Source organism: Serinus canaria, chromosome 1 (genome assembly GCF_022539315.1).
Source record: "Serinus canaria isolate serCan28SL12 chromosome 1, serCan2020, whole genome shotgun sequence".
Classification (NCBI taxonomy): domain Eukaryota; kingdom Metazoa; phylum Chordata; class Aves; order Passeriformes; family Fringillidae; genus Serinus; species Serinus canaria.
Window position 1 is genome coordinate 26,064,450 of NC_066313.1, and position 23,090 is coordinate 26,087,539.

General features: G+C 38.7%; 1 protein-coding gene across 2 annotated transcripts in view; it reads right to left on the reverse strand.

Annotated features, from left to right (window-relative positions):
* WARS2 (tryptophanyl tRNA synthetase 2, mitochondrial) overlaps nt 1-23,090 on the reverse strand; it is a 39,100-nt gene that overhangs the window by 14,088 nt on the left and 1,922 nt on the right. For both annotated transcript variants that reach the window (XM_009102608.4, XM_018908192.3), the window contains exon 2: nt 4,533-4,790. In XM_009102608.4, the coding sequence (XP_009100856.1) occupies nt 4,533-4,790 (258 nt within the window). The remainder of the gene's footprint in view (nt 1-4,532; nt 4,791-23,090) is intronic.

Genomic DNA, 23,090 nt, shown 5'->3' on the forward strand with positions numbered 1-23,090 from the left:
TATAAGACATTATTCCATAACTTCTTTTTTATGCCCCCTAGGCAAAGGCAGCCACTTAAAGCATATCTTGACATTATTTTCTCTGAGAGGGTTTCATACGACTTGCAGCTGTTTTCCAAATAAAAATGCACTATTTTGAAATATGCATTTATTTTTATTTTTTATTCTTACTAAAATTGTCACTTTTCTATAACTTCCTACTTGAAAAAATATAATTAAACAAGCCCTAATGAAAGAGCTTCTCTCACTGGGAGGCCACTTTATTGTCCAACATACACCACAATTGTTTTTCTAGATATTCTAATTAAATGTGCTTGTTTATAACCCTTCACAGACAATGTGGTTCCAAACCCTACCCTAATTATTCATCACCATCCTTCTTGCTTCTAAATATTTTCAAGTTATCATCACTTGTTCTTTGTAGCCACTACTTCCCTAGGCTGGAATTCAAGTTTTTATATGGTAATGGAACTGTGGGAGACATTTGTTGAACTGCAACGTATTAAGACCAAATATACAGCCGGCCATTAACTTACTGTTTGTACATGTTTTAAAACAATATAATCTATAAATGGTAAATTCTGAAGCATCTAAAACTAATTTTCATCCAACTAGCACTTTCCATTTATAGGTAATTTAGCTGTAAATCCAATACAAAAGAACACAGGCCATATGCTCTCTAAACAATACAATAAAAAAACTTGCCTATGCAAAAGTTCTGTCACTTTTATTTAATTTTAGTTGAAAAGCGAGGACATCACTGAAATCTGCTCTGGGATTCCAAGTGAACTTCAGCTGTATCCTTATCATAACAGCACCTTTTGGACCTAGTATAAGCATGAGAGGTATCTGTTCTCACCACACTTTCTCCCAGCAGTCAGTCTGTGATTCATATTGTTCAGCCTTTTGTCTCTTGCTTTTATTGAAAAGGACGATAAAGTGTGTGAAAACTCTGGAGGCAGGTATTTCAGATATCTCTGGATTAGAGATTTTAAAAAAAGCCTAAGTAGGTAAAATAAGTGAGACCCTTACCAAGAGGCACAGGCCTTTTGAGAAACCGAGTAGCATTGTTTTTTTTCACATATGGCCAACATATTCCAGAGAAGCAACATATGCAGCAAAATACAGAAAGAGTAAGCCAAATAAACAAATAAAGAACAATAAAACCCAAGCCCTTTTCAGCAATTCTAGACCACTCATACCCAGTGTAATCCAGAGAAAGTGAGAGGACACAATAGCATTTACATGAATAAATGCATGAGCAATTCCCTTAGTGGGGCCTACTATTACTAGCACACTTCTGCAGTGCAATAATTTCATTCTGCCTGAATGCTACAGAATCAGGGTATGGAAAAAGTCATAGTTGTGGGGAGTTTTGTTAATTAAAACTAAAAGTTCATAAACAATAATTTTGTTGCATGATGTTTGCTTAAAAAAATGAACAGAAATGTCATTCAGGAGTAATTAAAGAAACATTTCTGTGATCTACAGATTTGGTAATTTTCTAGATAGAACTCAAAATACAACAATAATTACAGCATGCTAAGCCACTGAGAATTCTCATTTAGCAGTTTGATCTGTTATTTAAAAAACCTACTTGGTCCATAACTAAATGCCTAATCCAGTTTTCTATTTGTGGCTGGATTTTCACTGCTTTCCTGCTGACCTCTGGAAGCACACACCCTATTTCAGTATACAATCAGTTTTGGTCACTTTACTTTACACCTCAGCCAAATGTTTGTAAACAAAAGTGGGGCTTTTTTAGACCACCCTTGGAGACTGCTACAGTGGCTGAAAAGGAGGCCAGCCCCATTTTTTTTGAAATCTGAGAAATTTTCAATCAAAATCCAGCAATAAACTTTCTTGATTAGCAATAGCTGTAATCCATCTTACACCTTCATTTTTAGGAACAATCATCTCGATATTATGACATTCCATAACGTACTATTTCATTATCATACTAAAACAATAATCACATTAGCAAGGTTCCTGTCTCCTTTCCTCACATCAAGAGCTACATGCAGATACTCCTTTTAATTGCTTCCAGAGAAACATCTGGTGCTGCCTATGTAAATGTAACAGATCACAGTTACATCTCTGGGTATACCTGACCACTTCATACAGTTTGCACAGACTTGGTTTGGGGAAGCTGACTTCAGGCTGAACCAGTGCTGAAACAGTCTATATTCACAAACAGCTGTAATAGTTCTTCTGCTTGCAGTGTGACAATGAGCTTTCAAAAATATGCTAGAATCAGCCACTTCTGAAAGTTGTGTGGATACTTGTATGGTAAGTATTGGCAAGAATAACATTCAAGACATCAGACATGGCTCAAACGTTTCATCTAATGGTTTAGATTTAATAAGAACAATGACCATTAGATCTGGACAGATAAGGACACAGAAAAATTTAGGTAAAAAGGCAAATTAAAGTCTATTTAACTGAGGCCAGCCTAACAACCATAAGGAAAATCAGAATCATATTTGGTGGAAACTTTTGTTTGATAAAATTGAACATGTTCAAGTTTAGCTGTCTTAGGTTTTCATTGGTTTTTGACTGTATTGGTACTGTAGAAGCACTGCACAAAGATCCATCATTTCCTGAGTCTGACACTTTCTCTTTGGGGGTTCAAAGATTCAATCTCTGCATTATTATATTTTGAAGGATACAACATACTTTCTGTGGCTGAGGGCAATGTAAGATCCTCAAAGATATTCTGCTGGCTTCAAGGGAAGCCTGAGTGTTGGTTTTAGCAAGACCTTGAACAGCACAAGTTTAGCTTTTAGACCAGTAGGAACATAAGAAAAGCAACACTGGACCAGATCAAATATCCACCTCTGACAGCAACCAACAAAAAAAAAGAATGTAAGTGCAGAAAAGCATGGATACTCTCCCATCTGTGGTTTCACCACTTCCTGTAGAGGTGACTGCTCAGATGTGCAACTCAGATATTGCAGTCCCAAAGCAATTTTTCAGATTAATTTGCTGAGTCCCTTTCTGAATTCATATAAATTTCAGCATGCACTGTATCCTGTGTCATGGGGTTTTGTAGCCCAGTTGTGGATTTTGTGAAATGCAATTGTTATGCTTATGTTGAATCTTCCAGATTTTAACTTGTTTCGATATTTGTCAGTTCACATTCTTCAGTGGACAAAACAATTTCTCCATATCACCTGCAGGTTTATAAGCGTTCACTTTATTCCTCTCTAACCATAACCTGCAAAGCATTTATCCTTCATGCTGAAGAGTCCTCTCCGTGTATCTAGTCACTGATCCTGTGTTGCAACTAATTGAATTCTTCACTTTCTTGAAAACAAGGAAAAAAAACCCTCTAGACTAGTTTTTACTGCATCATTGGCTTGTAATTCACCTTGCGATTATTCCAGCTAATGACTTCATCATTTTGAGGCTGACAAGTCAGAGTATAGGAAAATTAAAACCCAAGCTGGTAACATATTTAAAATGATAAACAAATTTGAAAAAAAATGGGCTGAATTTATTTAAACGTATTTCCACTAGAATTCTGAGCTCATCTATTTAGACTGGTTTTTTAATACAGAAGAAAAGTGAAGCAGGAAGTATATCTGTCTTCATCAATTCATTATTCACCAGGGATATAGAGCTATGATTGCCATTTGCAGTTTAACAACCCCAGGAAACTCTGCCTGTAAGGAATCATGTTGCAAGGAAGAATACAATACCATTTCACCTTGCACTGATGAAATTCAGATCCTGTGTGCACATCACCTTTGCAGTTGTGCTGCAAGGTGGACACCCACTTGTGGGTGTCTTCACAGGAGCAGAAGCTATGACACATCTGTGTCTGTGGAAATTATAGGAGTTTGCCAGTTTAGAGTCAATAACAGAAACTTCATTGAGCAAGAAACTAAGTTGTGTTTCGGGAAAATATAATATGTGATAGCTATGTGCCAAGTGGGAAGGTAAGCCCAGTACCCCTTGGGGTAGTCAAGAGAAGCACATGGTTTACATAAGAATTACCAGATCAGATGGAAAACCGACTGCATGAAAAGGATGTTCGAGCAAAGAAGGAAAAGTAAGTCCCAGAGGAGATGTAACCTCCTGATGATCATGGTGGAACTGATACAAAACTTACCATGTTAACCACTGTTACTTTGTGATTACTATGCAGCTGGCAGAATAAGTGGCAAGAGCTGATACAAAAAGCATAGAAACATGTTTTCCTTACCTTTATGGTTCCACAGGCCGCGTTTATGCATTTGTGAGTTAACCTTTTGAGACTAAAGTGACGCAGAGACAAATTAGTGGTCTTCTAAGAGGTCTTTGAAGTATATTACTCACAATCTGTACAAACTCCTAGCTCTGCTCCAGAAATTTACAGTGTACTTATCCCTAAATGGGCTTCTCAGTCATGGTCACAGCATTCAGAATTTCAAAACTGCATCAAGGGATAAGTTTAAAATATAACACTGCTAACATTTTCTGGGACTATCAACATAAACACGATAAAGCCACCTAATGAGAAACAAATCCAACACCACAGGAGCACTCACCAGGGACTGCCGGAACAGGAGACACTTCTTGGGGTCAATCCCACAGGCAAGGATGGCAGCAGTGGTGTCCAGGATGTTCTGGCGCAGGACAGCAGGCTCCTTGGGCATGGTGAAAGAGTGCATGTCCATAATGCTATAGAGCACCGAGCTGCACTCTTCCTGCAGATTCACCCAGTTCTGAATGGCTCCAAGGTAGTTACCCAGATGAGGGGTCCCAGTTGGCTGGATACCAGAGAAAATCCGATCCACGACCATATTCTGTGACAAAGTATTGGCAAGATTAACACACAGTCTTTTTTCTTTTTACAGATTCTTTTATATTTTAAAGTAATTTAAAAAGCCTAATTTTTCCCTGCCTCTTATCCCCACCTGTCAGTGTATTAATGTATAAATGACATCAGAACCTATAATTAAGCCAGTTAAATACTCTATCTTACAGCAAAGAGATTAACAACTACCATAATTTTAATCTGTCAGACTGCATATGCAAAAAACATAGAGCTGTAAACAGGATTGGTGAAAAGCTGGCCTCAGAAACCAAGTGGCAGATTCTTTCATTTCTTTTGCACCAAAGCTGTATGTTTCTCTTTAGTTTCTATATCCACACTTCAGTTTCTATATCCACTCTGATATAGAAACTTAGGGTCACAGAGCAGAGAAATTCTTTGTTGTAAACTCATGCAATGTCCCAGTAGATTGCCATCTTAACTCCCATGAACATTGAAGTCTTATTTTTCTAGCTGCAAAGAACATTTTGAGCAGTTCCTGAAAGAAACCTACTTCTTGACCCAAAGGTCAAAGAATAATGAAAGAGATCATCAAAGATCTGAAACTCCCCATTTAGGCAGCAATAGAATTTCTAGAAGAGCTCTACAAAGAAATACAGCTATAGCTCAAGATTGCACCTGGAATACTGTCCATGCATCAGGACCAACATCGGAAAAGAGTTCACAGAGAAACAGCAAAAACAAAAAAAGACTAAGAAGCTGAGGTTGTGAGCAAAGAGTAAAAGGCTTGAAACATGTATAGCTTGGCTAAGTGACAGTTACCATCTTAGAAAGTTTGTTTTCCTGCATCCCAGCCCTCCATCTGACCATTTTCTCAGAGTCCCGAGCTGTCAGCATATGATCAATTACCTCCCTGACCTTCCCAAAGAATTCCACCATATTCAGAAGTAGCTCAGCAATGTTTTATGTGAAAATGCTTGTTACATGCCAAGTTGCAAGAGCGTGCAAGACCGCTCAACTTATAAATGAGGGTCTCCCCCCACCACAGCAAATACAATACAAATCCTCAGACTCAGATGAGTGGCAGGATCATCAACTTCATTGTGCCTGTGGCTGCACGATTTTTTTCCTGCTAAATTTAATGAGCAACATCTAGAACTTAGCAGGAAGAATTTATTTACTGATGTAGTCTGTTTTCTTTTCTGTGAATCTCTTACAAATGTGTGGGACAAAAAAAAGTCATACAACTATTAAATCACACAAAATGCAGTAAAAGCCAAGGCCAAGTACCATTACTTCTAACTATTAAAAAAAGGACTTCAAATTGACTTAATTCATTTTGACTCAGACTTGAGAAAAATTAATGAGAAAGTGTTTCCAAGTGGAATAGGACTTTTTTACTTTCAAGCATGATGTATACCTCAGAAAAGCCTAGACTATTTCTTTCTAAATTTGCTGAAAAATTCTCCTTCTTCTAAAGTAAGCTTGTTTTTCAGATCAAAACAATTTTCTTACCCAACGTTTAAGTGATTGTGCTGACATACCAAGAGGAGCTCTGGGCTAGCTGCCATGCTAATTTCTCCTGCTCACATAACTGCCTACACATTTAAGTCTTAATAGCACCCTTCACCCCATCCCAAATATCTTCCTGACTTCTAGTATATTCTTCAGTCAGTTTCTAAGTGTTCTTGGAGAACCTCCAGCACAGGAGCTTCAAGGTAGTCACTTGAAGCAATGAAAAGCACACCAATTCTTCCAACAGCAATTCCAGCTTCCAGTCCTTCTGTTCCAGTCCTTGACCACCCTTGTGCCTCTTTTCTTCATTACACAAAATGGAGTTATGATACTCAACCTCTCACTCGGCATTTGATTCCTTGTTTTCCTAGGAACCTACATCAGAGCACTTCTCACCCCTCACAGAATCCAATCACCTCCCACTAAGCTACTACCTGACCCAGGACTGCAGCCAGCTTCCTGTTAACAATGAGAAGGGCCAGGTGCTCTCTTGCAGACGGAGGCATTTAACAGTCCAGTGTGTATAAATGACATGAAGTCTTATTGAAACCTGGGATTCACTAGACTTCAGAGCTGTACTTCTATTACCACAGGCCTGGAGCAACTGCTAGGCAATACAACAGGTACTTCACAGGCACAACATTTGTTTTTTGCTTCCTATGTTTCTTAACTAAGGCAATAAGAAGTCAGGGAGGAAATAGTTGACCAGTAACATGGTGTTCTACGCTTACTGGGGTCCCAGAACAGCTGGTTGTTTGTCAGAGCACATAACCTTTCTTCATGTCCATATCTCCACTCACTAAGTTCAAATCCTGATGCTCCTTCCCCCAATTACTTCTCCCCACAGTACTGGTTGCTTTCTGGTACCCATTTATATGCCTGTTTAACAGACCATAATTCTTACAGCTCTACTCTCCATTTTCTTAACAGACAATTTCATCCCTCCTGTATTCTTTTCTTCCTCCACTTGCGCTTTACACCCCTTGCTTCCCCAAAGTGCTCTTATATACAGCTCTTGATATACAGCTCTAACTGTAAGAAGGCACAGAGAATGCTATGTTAAGATGATTACTATTATTACTAATTAAGCTATTACTGCCTTGACTCCAGTCACTTCATATAGAATATGTTTTTTACCTGCACGGTTTTAAAAGCTAAGAAATGTTATCATGTGCCAGAAATCCACTATGGACCAACATCAATTAAAGTATCTTAGGATGACCAAGTTAAAGCATAGTGCAGAAACTTGCACATCTTCCAACTTCAGTCTAGTAAAAGACAGCATCACCTGACATGTCTCCTGATGTTACTGCTTCTTTTCCCTGGGACTTGAAGCTGGTCCTACTTCAGCGCAGGAGAAGCTCCACCCCCCGGGGTTACTGTGTGTTATACCAGGGCACAGGAATTTCTGTGCAGTCAGCACAGATCAGCTCATGTGCCAATACCTTGACCCAAGAAGTGCCAATCCTGAGCCTGTGGAGAACAGTTCTGCCTAGAAATTTTATTGGTCCCCAAGTCAGACAGGCTCCCTTGCCTTCCAGCTGCAGTCCTTGCTTCGAATGTTTCCCACAACAGGTTCATTATCTGCCTTTTCAACTTCTCGGATCACTGTCCAGTCTGTAGATAATGTTATTATGAACATATCTGATGTACTGGCAAAATTGTGTCCCTCAATGTGAGTATAACACACTCAATACATAAAAATGAAATAATGACATTTGAACAGGCAGTCTGAGAATGTCTTTCACCAAGAAAATACAAGACATCAGTGTCTCAGCATAAACTGTATGTTCAAATACTGTACTTACTCTAAATAGTCAAAGGCTAACAAGGAGCTACTGAAAGGTAGGTTTGTTGCAATGCTACATAAGTTAGCATCTGGTGACACACTACATGTTGAAAAAAACCCACACAATGTACAATGTCAAATGGACACAGTTTCATATAAAGAAAGAATCAAGTTCTCTGTCCATTAAAGAGAATACCTGTGAAGGCAAGCATGACATCTTTAATGGTGCTTTGTATGTTCAAATGGTAAACAAATACTTACAAAAGGTTTGTTCAATATAAGGGCAATAAATAGCAAGTGAAACATTAGAAACAAACAGTAGCAGTATTATATTCAGCCTAAGCTCAGTAATTACTTAACCTGAAGGAGAGAATTTACAGAAATAAGTAAATCCAATAATGAAAACTGAGCTAGCCTGAACCTGAGTAAAGCATTAGCAAATCCATTACAAAGAACAAACCCATACTGGCTCCCAGCTGAGGGACCAGTTGACTAGAAGTCTTTCATCTTTAACTCCTTTGATTCCATTTAACAACATAAAGCACGAGAAGTTACAGCAAACAGGGTGGCATGAAATATTCCATTGTATTAGCAGAAGTCTATATTAAAAAAAGCCCACACAAAACACCCTCAAATGAATCTTGGATTTCTTGCACTAAAAATATACAAAGAACATAGCTCCTTTGGAGAGAGTTTATGTTCCCTGTTTGTTCACTCCGTGAGAAGCAGCGGGCAACATAGCAGCGTGGCAGGGGACTTCTGCCTGGTACCATGAAATCATGGGGCTGGAATGCACTTCAATGGAGCTGTTAGGTCAGGGGATGGGAACTGTGTGCTCCAAAGTACTGGAGCTGGAAAAGGATAAAAACAAAAGGAGTGAAGACTTCCCAATGGAGCAGAGTGAAAGCCACAAGACATGCAGCTCCAGCCCACAGGCACTCACTCATTCAGACATCTGTAGTAAGCACAGTGTGAGCCTGCTGTTCGTATGTTTAACTCTGTGTGGTGTGTGCACCTATGCCAGTAGTGCTGCATGTTAATCCTCATGCCTGCTCAGAGTGCTGCATCTGACAGATGACTTAGCACCTACTATTTTTGTTTTCTCTCTAAAAGACCTCTGCATGGCAATTCTAAATATCACAGTGCATTTCTCAGCTGCATTACCGAATGAAGCTTGGCCCCAAACCCATTAAGATTCAGGTGTTCTCTCACCTAACCTTCCTTTTGTCACGAGATCAAAAACTGCCACTCCTTACACTGAAAAAATGTCAACATCCAAATGCTCTCAAATAATCAGGAATAATCATCCTCATCCCAGAGTAGGATGGCTAAAGTCTGGTTCTGCCACCCTGTAGCATGGCCATATCCATTTTCAATGCAAAACAGGAAAGATGACAGCTTCCAAAAATCCAATTCTGCTCTCTTGGACCAAAGAGAGCTTTTCTTTGTATGGAAGGCGAGCTACAACTGTCAAGGACTCAATTCAGCAGTCAAAACCACAATCATTCCCTCTCATGAGACAGATGTGCCAGAACTGGAAGACACACCAAAGCTGATAAAGGAAAAGATCCATGCAGATCCAAGCATCCCATGTTACAGACAATTCTTGGTGTCGTGGCTATACATTTCATGTTTAGCTTTATGAATTCTGTCACTGCTGAACACAAGAATTTATTTACCTGTTGGATACACATATTTGCCTGGTACAGTCAAGAAAAAACTGCATCTCAAATATGGAGTAAAATCAGTCGTAAAACGGTTCCTCCTTCACAAAGAGTCACAGAAACAAAATCAAGTGAAAGCATTCACAAAACTTAGGCTTTCAGAACCTCTTCTTTACAACTCCACATAAATATTGCCATCACACGCTTGAAATGACAGCAGTCAAGCTACAATTATAGGGTAACCTTACGCCTATGCTTTAGTCTCTTTTGGGTTTTAAAAACAGAGAAATGTAGCACCCATTCAAGGAAGTAGGAGAAAGCTGCCAGTAAACAAACAATTCTCAGGATTGTTTTCTCCTTTTATTTTGGCATAGGCATGTTATAAAATTACATAAAAGCATACATAAAAATGTGGCTGGTTGGAGTCCAGTTAAGACCTATTGTTTAACACAACAAACCATTAAATGATCACATTAATCCTGCCCTAGAAGTACAGAGGCGGTGCTTGTCAGCTTCTCAATCTACACAGTCAGGGGGAGACAGACACATCTTCAAAATCAAATTCAGAGGAGGCTTTTCCTAATTGTATCCTTGGAGTGACTGAAGGTAAGGACAAAGCTTTAGACTAACTAGTTTCTTTGGACTTTGTTAATGGCTTTATCCCAGCAGCCCATCAGATGAGAGATTGGCTTATGCCTCCATCTATAATTTATCTTATAAATATTTTAATTTCTAAATACTAAAAAGACTGACTCACAAACTCACCCTGGGCTGAAGCAAAAGCAAGAGATTTTAGACCCAAACCCCACAATGTTACAGAAAATTACGACAGTATTACAAAAGCAGCTGCAACAGAAATCACTCCCCAAGCCACAACGATGGTTACCATTCACATGCCACAGCATTTAGCTGCTCTGCTTTATTTGAACAGCCATTTACTCGGGGCAGAACAGGTGAAAAGCCAAGTGAGATCCACAGCATCAGAGCTAATTCTAAACACAGGTGGTGGGCATGACAGAGAGAGCAGGAAGTCGACAGGAGAATCACTGCTGACATGTAGGACAGGGAAGATTGATGGCTTCCCTCTCTAGTTTTCCCCACTGTGTAGGCACGCAGGGGGTGGGGGAAAGGGACGGAGAAGCTGCTGTGCTGGCGACATAACACACCACAAGGCTCCACAGCACCAGCGCTGATTAATGACACTGGAACGACTCAGGAAACAGCAAAGGATCATTCACAGACTTTGCTCTTCTTGTTATAATTTTATTTGTGGGGATTCAGTTTGCCCCAGCTGCCCCAAGCTGAAGCGAATTCAAATTTGCCAGACGAAAAGAAAATGTGGAAGTCAAAGGGAAGAAAGAGCAGCATAAGCAGACACAGACACGCATAAAAACAAAAACTGGAAAATCTGAAATTTCTAACATGAAGATCCTCTCAACAGGGATCAAAAAGGGAAGAAAAATAAAACCAAAACAACACAACCAAAACCTTGCTCCAGCCTCAGAGACAAAAGAAATTCTTTGGCTGACAAAAGTCACCAACTACTGCATCTTTTGCATCTGTCTACAATTTTTTTATTTCCCTTATTAATACTTTGCAACTTCAAAGCTCTGGTTGCTAAAATAATAAACTCATTTGTTAATACTGGCTTAGTAAAACCTGTCTTGAGACAGTTATTAAGCAGCAAAATGAAGGGAAGCCAGACCAGTCACATTTTATGAGCAAAAGCATAAATTTTAAAGCCTAATTGGGACAATTTAAGTATTAATGTTGTTACAGAAAGAAAAAAATGAAGGAAAAAGGAAGCTTAGGAGCAGTGTATGTGTTACATACTTTGTTTCCTTTATTGTTTTTAATGCAATTACTTCTCTGCAAACTTGCTTTAAAAGTAGAAATTTTCAAACATGCTTATTTTGAACTGATAATTTAATATGTCAAATTCATCTGGTACAAACGCTATTTCAACATGCTTAATTCTTAAAACGAGTGACTAAAGATCTAACATTAAATTAGAAAGAAACATATTTATACCATGGCAAGTTTTCAGATAAATAGCTTCTGAGTAAAGATTAACCCATTGCCCAAAAACTGAACTAAATTAAGATTTAAACAGAACTGCCTAGTATCCCTTTCTTGAATGTCAAATGCACTCAAACTTCAGCAGGACTTTAATATTTATATTTCAAATGAAAAACACATTGGAAGGAGGAACATTTACAGCACATACTAACCCCACCCTATAAATTTAACTCTGCCCTCTAGGGCTAGCAAAAGAACTCAATGAAGCTGCGGCTGGGTTAGGCTGCCCTCTCACGCTGCCTTGGTACAGATGACTCAGCAAAGGGCTCCTTTCATGTGGCTCGCTGCATCCCGCAAGTGGATTCTCTCATTTGCTTTATGAGCCCCACGTGCCACTCGGGGTGCTAATGACAGCTGCACTGACAGACCCGAGCATTATCTACAGCCGGGCCGCCACAGCTCTGCCGCCACACACCACAAGGTTCCTCCGGATCCGAGGCAGCCACGGACCCTCCCCTCCCGTGTGGAGCGGAACAGGGGATACAACCTCTGGTTAGGGACCTGGAGGCAGCCAGCAGCCTCCTGGCTCAGAAGAGCTGGCTCCAGTTCTCTGCAGAGGCCTGGGACAAGAACCTGTGCTAACATTTGTGCAGAGCTGGTGAAGGAACCATCACCGGGTCTGCATGCAGCCAGCAGTGGCCACCAGCCTCACCCTAAACCACAATGCCTTCCTTAGCAAGGACACAGCCGGGTGGTTTTCATTTTTCCTCCTGAGCTCCTTACAGTTCTCCACATCAACGTGAAGGACAACATGCTAGAGCTCCTGTTCAAAGCTGAGCCATAACCCAGCTACAGAGCAGGTCCAATGCACACTGAAACATGCACTACTTCTACACCTCCTGGGTTTCAAAGGTGTGCACAGAACTGCAGTTAATGGCCTCAGATAATGCCTGATGCAACCTTAACCCTGATTAATGATTCTCAGACCATTTACTTGCCTTTTTAAAGATGGGGCAATGAAGTGTCTTCAGTCAAACTATCTAACCACAGACACTAACTGAGTCCTTTTCACCCAGGGTGGGTGAAAGGCTAAAGGAATTTATAACAATATTTTTTAACAATTATGACATAAGGAAGGTAATTAGTGCCTCACTGACAGGAAGCTGCAGCAGGAGCTAAGCCTGAACCATCAGCAGGAACATTCTGGCCAGACAGGCAAGGCAGGAAGGTAAGGTCAGATTAATACACGCTGCTTCCAAAAGCATCAGATGATACGTTCCACGTTCAAAAGCTGAAAATTTGACAGTTCCAGTACTGAAGGCATTACTTGGAAGAGATGGCACCAGGGAAAAGGAGAGGGATAAGCAGGACTACCTTTGTTACACTGTGAAGAACACCCCCAAGACACAAATCCATAAACACAGTAGTCGCTTACTGAACAATGTGGTTGAACCAGCAACAAGTAAAAGTAAAAAAATTTTCAGGCACAGGTGCTTCCTGGAAACAGCTACCCAAAGCACCCATCAGGTCTGGATTCTTTCTAATCCATATGCAGCCCCAAAAACACACTGGCATGGAAGCACTGGACCAGGTTCTCAGAGAGAACCTCGTATTCCATTCTGCAACCTCATGGAGTTACTCTATCAGTCAGCTCAACTTCATTTCCCGGAAAGATACAGGAACAAATAATGAACTGCAAATAAATTACAGAAATAACAGAAGACAGCAGTATTTCTCAAGAACTGGTGCCTCCCAAAAACACTGATTACCTCCCATGCCACAAGAGATGCTAGAATGGAAATTAAATACTAAAAGTTATATCCTACTTTTCATTAAATTCCAATACTATCTCAGTTTCCAACAAGCTAGAGAAATAGCACCTCAAATACAATATTATACTCTGGGGGTGAAACTGGAGAGAAAAAAATATCCTGAAACTTATTGATGGCTTACAGTGGTTGAGGAAAGATATATCAAATACAGTTTTTCAGGGCTTTGTGCTGGTAAATTTGATATTTTTGTATCTCAAAATACAAAATCTAGATGATGAAATGGAGCATTCATTAAATCAGCAGACAATATAAAGTTGGAAGGATGGTAACGACTCAAAATAATCTTTACAAAGCAAAGAAATGGTCTGAAAAACCAGAATGCTATTTACCAGGCAAAAGTACACAGATTTATACGGAAAAGTCAACTCAACCACATAAACACAGGAAGGAGAACAGCTGTCCAGGCAACAACTACAGAACAGGGTCTGAGGTTTGTAGTATTTTAAAAGGTGAGCATGAATCAATACCATGCAGCTGCAAAACCACCACATTTGTAAACTACACAAAAAATTGCACAGGAATATATGAATAGGATGAAATCCCAGGAGACAGAAAAAAATCTTCATCTTCAGGATGAAGATGCCCTCAAGCCACTGAAGTCGGATAGTTTTAGGTCCTGTGTTTCAATAGAGTGGTAGAAAGAGGCCATAGAAGTTCAACAAAGTCCAATGAATGACCTGAATAAAAAAACACAACAGAGGAAAGTCCAAAGTCTTTTTAGTCCAGTGGAAGGAAGACTGTGAAAGTAAAAGGTGTTAAACAATGAGCTTAAGATGAAGTAAGAACGATTCAGACCAAATGTAAAGAAAAGTTTCCAAGAGTAAAAAAAAACCAAAGCATTTCAGATGAGTGCTTAGAGAGTTTTTTATTAATAAATAAATAAATAAATAAATAAATAAATAAATAAATAATTAAAGATGTTGTATGTTGATACAGATGTATGGGCACTTAATTTTTATTTTGGGCCAGGGGAAACACTAGATCACTCCAAACAGGGTCTGTTCTAGTTCCTCTGAGCCCATAATGTTACATATGTATTATTAAAGTCAAAGTGAGATGACCACAGAGGATGGAAAAGGAATCAGAATTTTATTTAGATAGATTAGGTCTCATGGCATTTCAAGATTCAAGTCCTTCTAACTGCATTCAACAGAAATGCAAGAATTGAGGCCTTTTCACTGACAGCAGCTGAACACTGACAAGCTTTGAAAAAACATGCTGTGTTGTTGAAAGATGGGAAATACAAGTTAACATTTAACATCTATAAAATGGTACATGCCCACATTTAGAAACATACATTGCTCAACAAAATAAATGTAACAGCAACAAGAGAACAATTGGCATTTATTTTGCTACAAGATACATGTTGAACTATCAAAATGCAGTGAAAAGTGTAATATATTTATAAATTATAGACTATTTGATATATGAAAGGTTGCTGTGATTTTAATATATTGCACTTTTCTAACTACCAAAACCTTAACAATCTTGAAGCAAAACAAAACAGAAGGCTAAAGAACGCCCCCAGAACTAAATACTTCCCTCACAGAGAAATTAGAGAAGTTTTACGTTTTTGATCACAGTAGTATCCAAATCTCTTAAAACCATCTGATTGCTCTTGCTCTTTCTCTGACCTCTAGCTGAAAGACATTTTATTGTATTTTTTAATATATTTTCTTTAAGTGAGGAGTCAGCTTGCTACTAAGATTGCCCTATGGGATACAAACAAAGAATCTCAACTTACATCCAGAAGGATATTTTTTAAAAAATGCTTTTTGTTTGGAATTACTACGTTTCTTCAGAATATGTCCTAGAAACTCAAAGAGTAGTTCATTTCCTCTCCATTATTTTATTTGGCAATTTCCTGTAGTACAGAAAAGTTGGCTTTGTTTCACATGGGGCCAAAATTAACACAGCTGTTCAAAAACTTTCACCTTGTGGTCACAGTATGAAATTCATCTCAGGTGAATAGAAAAGTTTTAAAAGCACCTGATGGATGTTGAGAGGCCTTAAAATGTGGAAATCCCAGTAAATTCCCTAATGATGCACACATGCACAAAGAAAATGCTACAGCTGATCCTCCTTGTCTATGGTGGAGAGAATTCTATGAATTTAAGTTTCTTAGATATAATAATCACACTTGCATAAGGGACTTCTAGAGAATTTAAAAAACTTTTTCTGGAGTTAGACAATACTCTCAGACTACATTTAAACTGCTGTTATCAGCACAGGTTGGTCCTGAAATCAGCAGGCTAGGCTGTTTCCACAGAAAGGACAAACAACAGATGAGAAATGGATGAGGGGTACAAACACAAGTGTTCATTTGTGCTCAGGTCAAGAGAATGTAGCAAGTGAGATGAGAATGGTGACAGCAAGCTGTGACTTGCTTATTAGGCAGCTTGAGCTCAGAAACATCAAATTAAAAGTTCCCTAGTTTGTGTGTGACACTCACTGTTTTGCTTGTCCTAAAGAGGAGATGAGATGTTCCTTTATAACTTACCTGTGTTTTTCATCTGTCCCACAGAAAGCGAGGCAAATCACCAACTGCAGTTTGGATGTACCTCATGGAGTATATCAGTGTAAAAAAAGCCAAGTTTTTACTGTTAGTATCCCAGAGATGTACAATACTTCATTTTCTTTGGGTACTGGCAAGTATTCTGAATACTGGAGACTTACAATGTTTCATGGTCAAGTGTGAAAACGTCCCTCCAGAGGGAGTGACAGCACCTCTGGCTGTTGTGACCTGGCTTAATGCTTGATGAGCAAGAGTCAGAGTGCTGACATTGCTTTAACTCTGCAAAGATCTAAAATGTAGATATCGTAAAAAAAGTACCCAACAAAACACTCCACTCCAGAGCAGAATGTGAACTTGACTGCAGAAATTACATGGGCTAATTTGTTGCCAGCAGAGATGCAAAATGAGATTCAGTCAGGAATTCAGAGGGCTGGACCCCTCATTCCCTTTACATAAGCAACAAAGAGGCTTTGAAATGTTTGAAACTGTTTTGTTCTTCCATGCAAACGGAAAGCACCCTATGGATGCCTATTAAGTAAAGTCTTTCCACATCTTGGCAAGTATGTGATTTCAAGAAAAATATTTGCAAATGGATAACCCAATTCAAGAAGAAGTCAAAGACCACCTTTGAAAGAAACTTTGATGTGGCTATAAAAAGATTATATTTAGGAAGGATAGCATAACGTTTTTCTGTTGTTAAAAGTTTGTACCTCCCCATATTTCTTTGCTTTTTTTCATGTAAAAAGCAATGCTGGTAAGCAGAGAAGTGAATGCCCATGAGATGTAGGATTAAGGCACAATCACTGAAAAGAACTGCTCCCAACTGTTGGATAAAGACAAAACAAGCCATTTAGCAATCTCACTGCCAAAGGACAGGGATATTGGAGGATCCACAAGTGTCAAAGGAAATGACAGTAATAGTTGCTATGTGAGTCTTAGGTGAGATCATCAGGAAGCCTGGAATCTTTTATTAACACGGACACACTACTATATCTTTCCCAAGGTACAGCTATCACACACAGATTTCAAAGTCAGAACTATGCACCTGGCAAGAGGAAAAGATGATGGTGAGACTAGGAAGTTGTGGAGACATTTGCAATTCACTTTCTTTTTTAATGCTGTCCAACAACCTTCAAATGAGATTAACAGGTCAGCCAGACTCTGAGGACAACACTATGCAGACCAATATACAATAATTAATTGTCACAGATTGTATGCAATCAGAAACAACAATGATGGGATTCAGAACAATGAGTGTTCCATCTCTCAGAATGGAGAATGCATGCAATTTCATCTTCTTTCAGCTTCTGAATACTTCTGGGAACTGGAAGAATTTTACAGAAACTCTAAGCTCCAAAAATGGAAATATCCAACCCTAGTATCTTTCTGCACAGAAGTGTAAATACTGACACCCACCTATGTAAGTGAATGAGATGGGTTTACCACACTTTGAAATACCAATAAGAAGCATTTAAATCACCTTTTAATCTGTACTGTAAAGCTTCAAACCACTTATCCACAAACAATACAGGTAGTCTAAACAAAAATAAATTAATAGTCTGAACAGTTATGAAAGTGTAATCTAAATGCAAATGAAGCATAGAAAGGCTTATTACATGAACTATGTGGAACACCATGAAAACTGAGGAAACCCCCATTTTTAAACTTCACACAACACTTTTTCTTCATTCAGTTATTTGTGCAGACATCACTGAAGCAACTGGGTCAACTTCACCACTCTATTGCTTTGGCCAGCTCCAAGGAGCAGATGCATGCCCTAGCATAATTCAAAGAACTTGAAGCTAAAAGTAAAAGCAGATATTTCATTTCTGGTAGCAATCATCACATTTCAGCACAAGAATGAGGGAAATGAAAAAGTAAGTAAATATATATTTTATCGTCTATTTTTGTGTGTATACATATATTCAAATATGTATCTATTTCCTCTCCCATGCAGTAAGAATTTCAGTGCACTCTCAAGGTGGATATCTATCTCAGGGGGCAAAAATATATTTAATCCTGTCCAGTGGATATATAGATTTGCCTGATACAGCAGAAAATTATAAAATCTGCTATGTGATTTGTCTGAGTTGGAGCTTTCAAGAATGATACTGTTAGTCAAGGGCTCAAATAATCAAAGGGAAAACAATTTCAGTTCACTGATTACAAACACAGCAAAACTCAAAAAATATGTGATCTAAGGTGACTTTACTGACTTGGGGTTTTTCTTCACTTCACTTTCTGATCCTGCTGCAATTTGAGTCAACTCCACAAAATGTTTGTTCATCTAACCGTGGAGTTGCAGCATAAACCACAGCTTGTGTCATGGAAAAAGGAATTGTTAAGTGTCTAGAATAGCACTTGCTGTACTAGCAAATGGAAATTCTATCTGCCAATGAGCCAGCATTAAAATGGAACCCCACTCTGCTGTCTAGAGACAGAGGTGATCTGCTGCAGACTGACTCACAATGCTTGTTCAACATATGCACTGGAGAAATTCACACCAAACTTCAACATCCACGATGGCCAGAGTAGCATCTTTCATTAAATTCCCTGTACAAAAACACGTTAATAAAATCAGAAGCCCCTCAAGGGCAAAAACCAGCTTAGTCGCGACACTGAAAGCAAGGGCCAGAGGGAGAAAGAATAGAGGGACTCTGCCCAAGCCCTGACAAGATGCCAGAATAAAGGGCTGTTTCCTGCTAAAACAATCTATATTTGCCAGATTTTATTGTTAGAACTCTATTATGAAATGAATAGAACTCGTTCACGCCTCAAAGATCCTTCAAGTCTGTTTACAATGGGGCTCTCTCTGTGCAGCTACAACAGTGGTCAAAATCCACTAGAGACAAGGCACTAAGCAAGGCAGATCACAAGAAGTCTCTCTACAACTGGAAGTCTAATAAATCTCTGTGGAAACCTGAGATCTCTCAAATCCAGTGAAAATCCAAGAAATGTATATTGTCACCGTATACTAACTTGCCTTCCACTCTGAAAATGATACAAAAGCTAATGACTTCATTCTTGCATAAAGAACTATTCCACTGCTTTATCTGAAAGATAAGCTGGTCTCCCTAGAGGATTCAATATATTTATATTATTTAGCTATTGTTTACCTATTGATTTATTTTGCTAGTTAGTAATTAGAATAAAAACAAATGACTGATTAGGAAAAACTTCCATTCCAACCTGAATAGACGACACCAGAGGTTTAATTCAAAGGCTGGAATATGTTGCTAAATCTAATTGATTTCACAAGGATCTGAGTAACTAAATAACTTTCAGTATCTGTGCCCAATAACAATAGTAAAAAATGTTAAAATTCAGGAAAATGGGAAATAAAAAATAAAAGGCACCAATTTCTACAAAAGAATCCACATAGAGGCTAACTTAATTGGAAAGAGTTTCTCAAATCACTTAGATCTTTCCTAAAGGTCCTGTACATTACAATATATTTAACCAGCCCATTTCGAACACCAGGAAACATTGGGGTATTTGCATTTCTAGCCTTTTTTCCTCAGCCAAAAGCATTTTGCTACTTCCAACCTTCATGCTCTGTAGAAGAAAGAGATGCAACACAGGGGACTGTCACAATCATAAATCCAGAGCAAGCACTTAAAAATCTGCCTGTTCATCCATCAATTTCAACACACAAGTGTCTGGACAGGCATTCTGAAGTTGACCTGCTGCAGTAATCTGTGTATGTGTGCAGCTTGTTACATGCACCTGGGGACCCATTTCATTAATGGTTAACAAAGTGACCCCTACGTGACAGCAACAAATTCAAGATGGGAAGAACATGGATGCTTTTAAATTGTTTGCATTTCATTCATAACACATCTGAATGATTCTGAAAACTGAGCTCTCTCTCCCACTGTAGTTTTAACTACAATCTTTGAAATCCTTAAGGATTAGGGTATGGTAATTTCAGTTACTTCCTTTCTCTGGAGCCCCATATGGTAACCATAGCTAAAAATTTTGCAGATTTTATTTGTAATCTGGGAAAAAGCATTTTAATGGTCTTCTCCAAAACAACCCTTCAATTTTTACCTGCCTTTTCCACAGCCATCTTTGTTAAAATATATGAAACATGACCAGTCATTAACATGACTAGCAAAGTAACAATAGAGTGATCAGGTGGCCTGAATACAGAAGGAACAATACTTCCTCAAAAAAAAAAAAAAAAAAAAAAAGTAAATCAAATTTCACTAGACCCAAACAATCTGAAGATCTCCTCTTAAAGTACTGACACTACTGGACAGAATCACTGAGGTTCACAAAGGCCCAGCAAAGTATCAGAAGACCAAAAAAGAAAAATGGCATCCCACCTTCAAAAATACAAAAAAAGAGGAGCAGTCTGTGAAGTAGTCTGCTTAGCATCAATACTCAGTAGAAAAAAAACATCTTTTGCAATTCCCTAGAAGATAACTAGAGGAAAACAACAAATGTGGAATTGTTAAGAGCGAGGCATGCCAGATTAGTCTAACTGGCCTTGAGACTCATTAGGCTGCCACAGCAGGGGAAAATGCAGCAAAGACCTCTTGATTTTAGCACCACCTTTGGTCATGAACTGCAAAGCAAACCAGAAAAACTACATTCAGGGATCTATACTGTGGTATTTTCTAATGGATATTGACTCAGGTAAAGAAACAGATACATTCCTAAATGAGCTACAAAGATTACTACTACATTGGCTTCCTTGGATTTGAAGATCCTGTACTTGTAGTGGTCCTGACTAAACGTTCACCAGAGATATTTTCTGTGCAACACTCACCAAAAGGTATAAACAACATCCTTGGAACAGTGGGACTCAAACCAGTTTTCTCTTTGTATAACCTGAACAGCATGCACTCGAGTCAGAGTCCTGAGTTTCATTACAGCAAATCAAACTTGGAGTGCCAGGAAAAAAAACAAAAACAAAAACAAACAAACAAAAAAACCCCAAACCAACAACAACCAAAAAAAAAAAAAAACCAAAACAAAACAAAAAAAACCCCAAACCAACAACAACAAAAAAAACCAAAAACAAAAACAAAAACAAACAAAAAAAAACCAAAAAAAAAACCCAAAAAAACCCCACCAAAAACAAAAGACTAAATTCTAGCACCAAAGACGAAAGGATTTTGTGTTAAAAACCATCAACCCTTACAGCTAGAAGATGCAGTTCTGTACCACATAAAGCTAACAGAGAACCCACTTTCTGATGCATCACTCCCACGAAAGTTGACAGGAGATGAAGGTTGCAGGACATCAAAATGTACAGCTTAGCAACAATAATACAGCCACTGTAACAGATCATGTGTGGAGGCCAGGCAAGGCCTTCCTACCAAAGAGGAAGACTAGGGTAGGAGAAAAGGCAGCAAAATGAAATGTTCTTGTTTTCTTTAAAAGATATTCTCAGGAAGAAAAGCAATACCGTTATTAGAGTATCCTTATAGTAATTGTAATAGTGATAGCTACTTTGATACCAGAAAAGAAAAATTATGCCAAAGACTCTTGATTTCTTGAAGGTAAATAACAACTAAATGTGTCCTTCCAGCTGAATGTCTTGAAAGCCATCAAGTGATGCATGAGATCATTAAAAGCAAGACCTTGCCATTCTTCTATTCCCTTTTGCAGCCAGGACTAAACCAAATCCGTTTCATCACAACATACACCAACAACTGACTGACTCACCTTAGATTACATTTTCCTACTGACAGGTTATGCCATAGTTGGATTTCTCCCGATTTTATCAGTAATTCCCTGGAGACGTTGTAGCTGCCATTTTTAAGAGTGTCTCATCAAAGAAACAGACTTGATGAAATGACTTTCTATAACCCTGGCTTAGAGAGCACTGAAAAACAGTAATCGGGGAATTTGAAAAAAAGCTCTTAAAAGTCAAAATACCCCAACTGTAATGAATCTCCCCAACAAAACATTAGTTTCTTCTTAACCACATTTATTATGCCTACAAATTTAAGTTGTGTGCTAGAAATATGTACCATGAAATGTACAGAGCAATTCTTCCACAGCATGGTAAATCCAGCACAGGGATGAACTGTGCACTACAGTGAAACAAAGCTGAAACCACGTAAATGATGTCTTCTGGTGATCAGGACTGCATTATTGAACACCTAAACATCAAAACTATAAGGGTGCCAGTAGACACACTGCTCAAGCTTGAAGGCAAACACTTTTCTAGCTTGAAATTTGAATATTCCTCATCAGCAGGCAGCATATACATGATCTGCTCCAAACTATCGACTGTAGTAGCTGAACCACTCCCGAGTCCAGTCTGGCAACAGGAAAAGCACAAACAAGGAAGCCATTTTTCCTCCTCAATTCTTCTGAAGATGCAGTGTAAGTACCACTTCAAGTCCAGTGCAATTCTTTCCAGATAGACATAAAAGCGCACTTAAAGTGAGAGAAAAGGGACACAATCCCACAACGCACTGGACTCGCAAATTTAGCACCAGAGGAACAACTTAAATTACTGCTGCTACGTGAGGGTGGGTGATCTGAAGGTGCTGATAACACCAGAGTTGTGGGTTCAATCCCCATATGGGGTTTTACTTAAGAGGTGAAATGAATGATCCTTGTGGGTCCCTTCCAACCCAGAATACTCTGTGAATCTGTGAGCCAACACTAATTTGTGTTTCTTCTTTTTTTTTACTTTTACATTTAAACATTTAAAGAATAACAGGAAGGAATATTACATTCTCAGAACTATCATGCCTTTAAGACATCATGGCAACAGCAACCAGGCCATAAAGCACCTGATAAGTAATCTTGACCTGATAGGTGACTCAGAGGTGGCAAATAAATGCACATCAGAGTAAATCTTAAAATACAACATGAGCCATGTTCAGTCAGAGCAGATTTCTTTATTATGCAAGAAAAATGAGATTTCTTTGCTGGAGGAATGAAAGGAGGGGAGGGCACCTGTTGTGATACTGAATAAAGCCAAAAGAGTCACCATTTGCATCAGGGAAGATAAGCATATTCAAATCCTTTC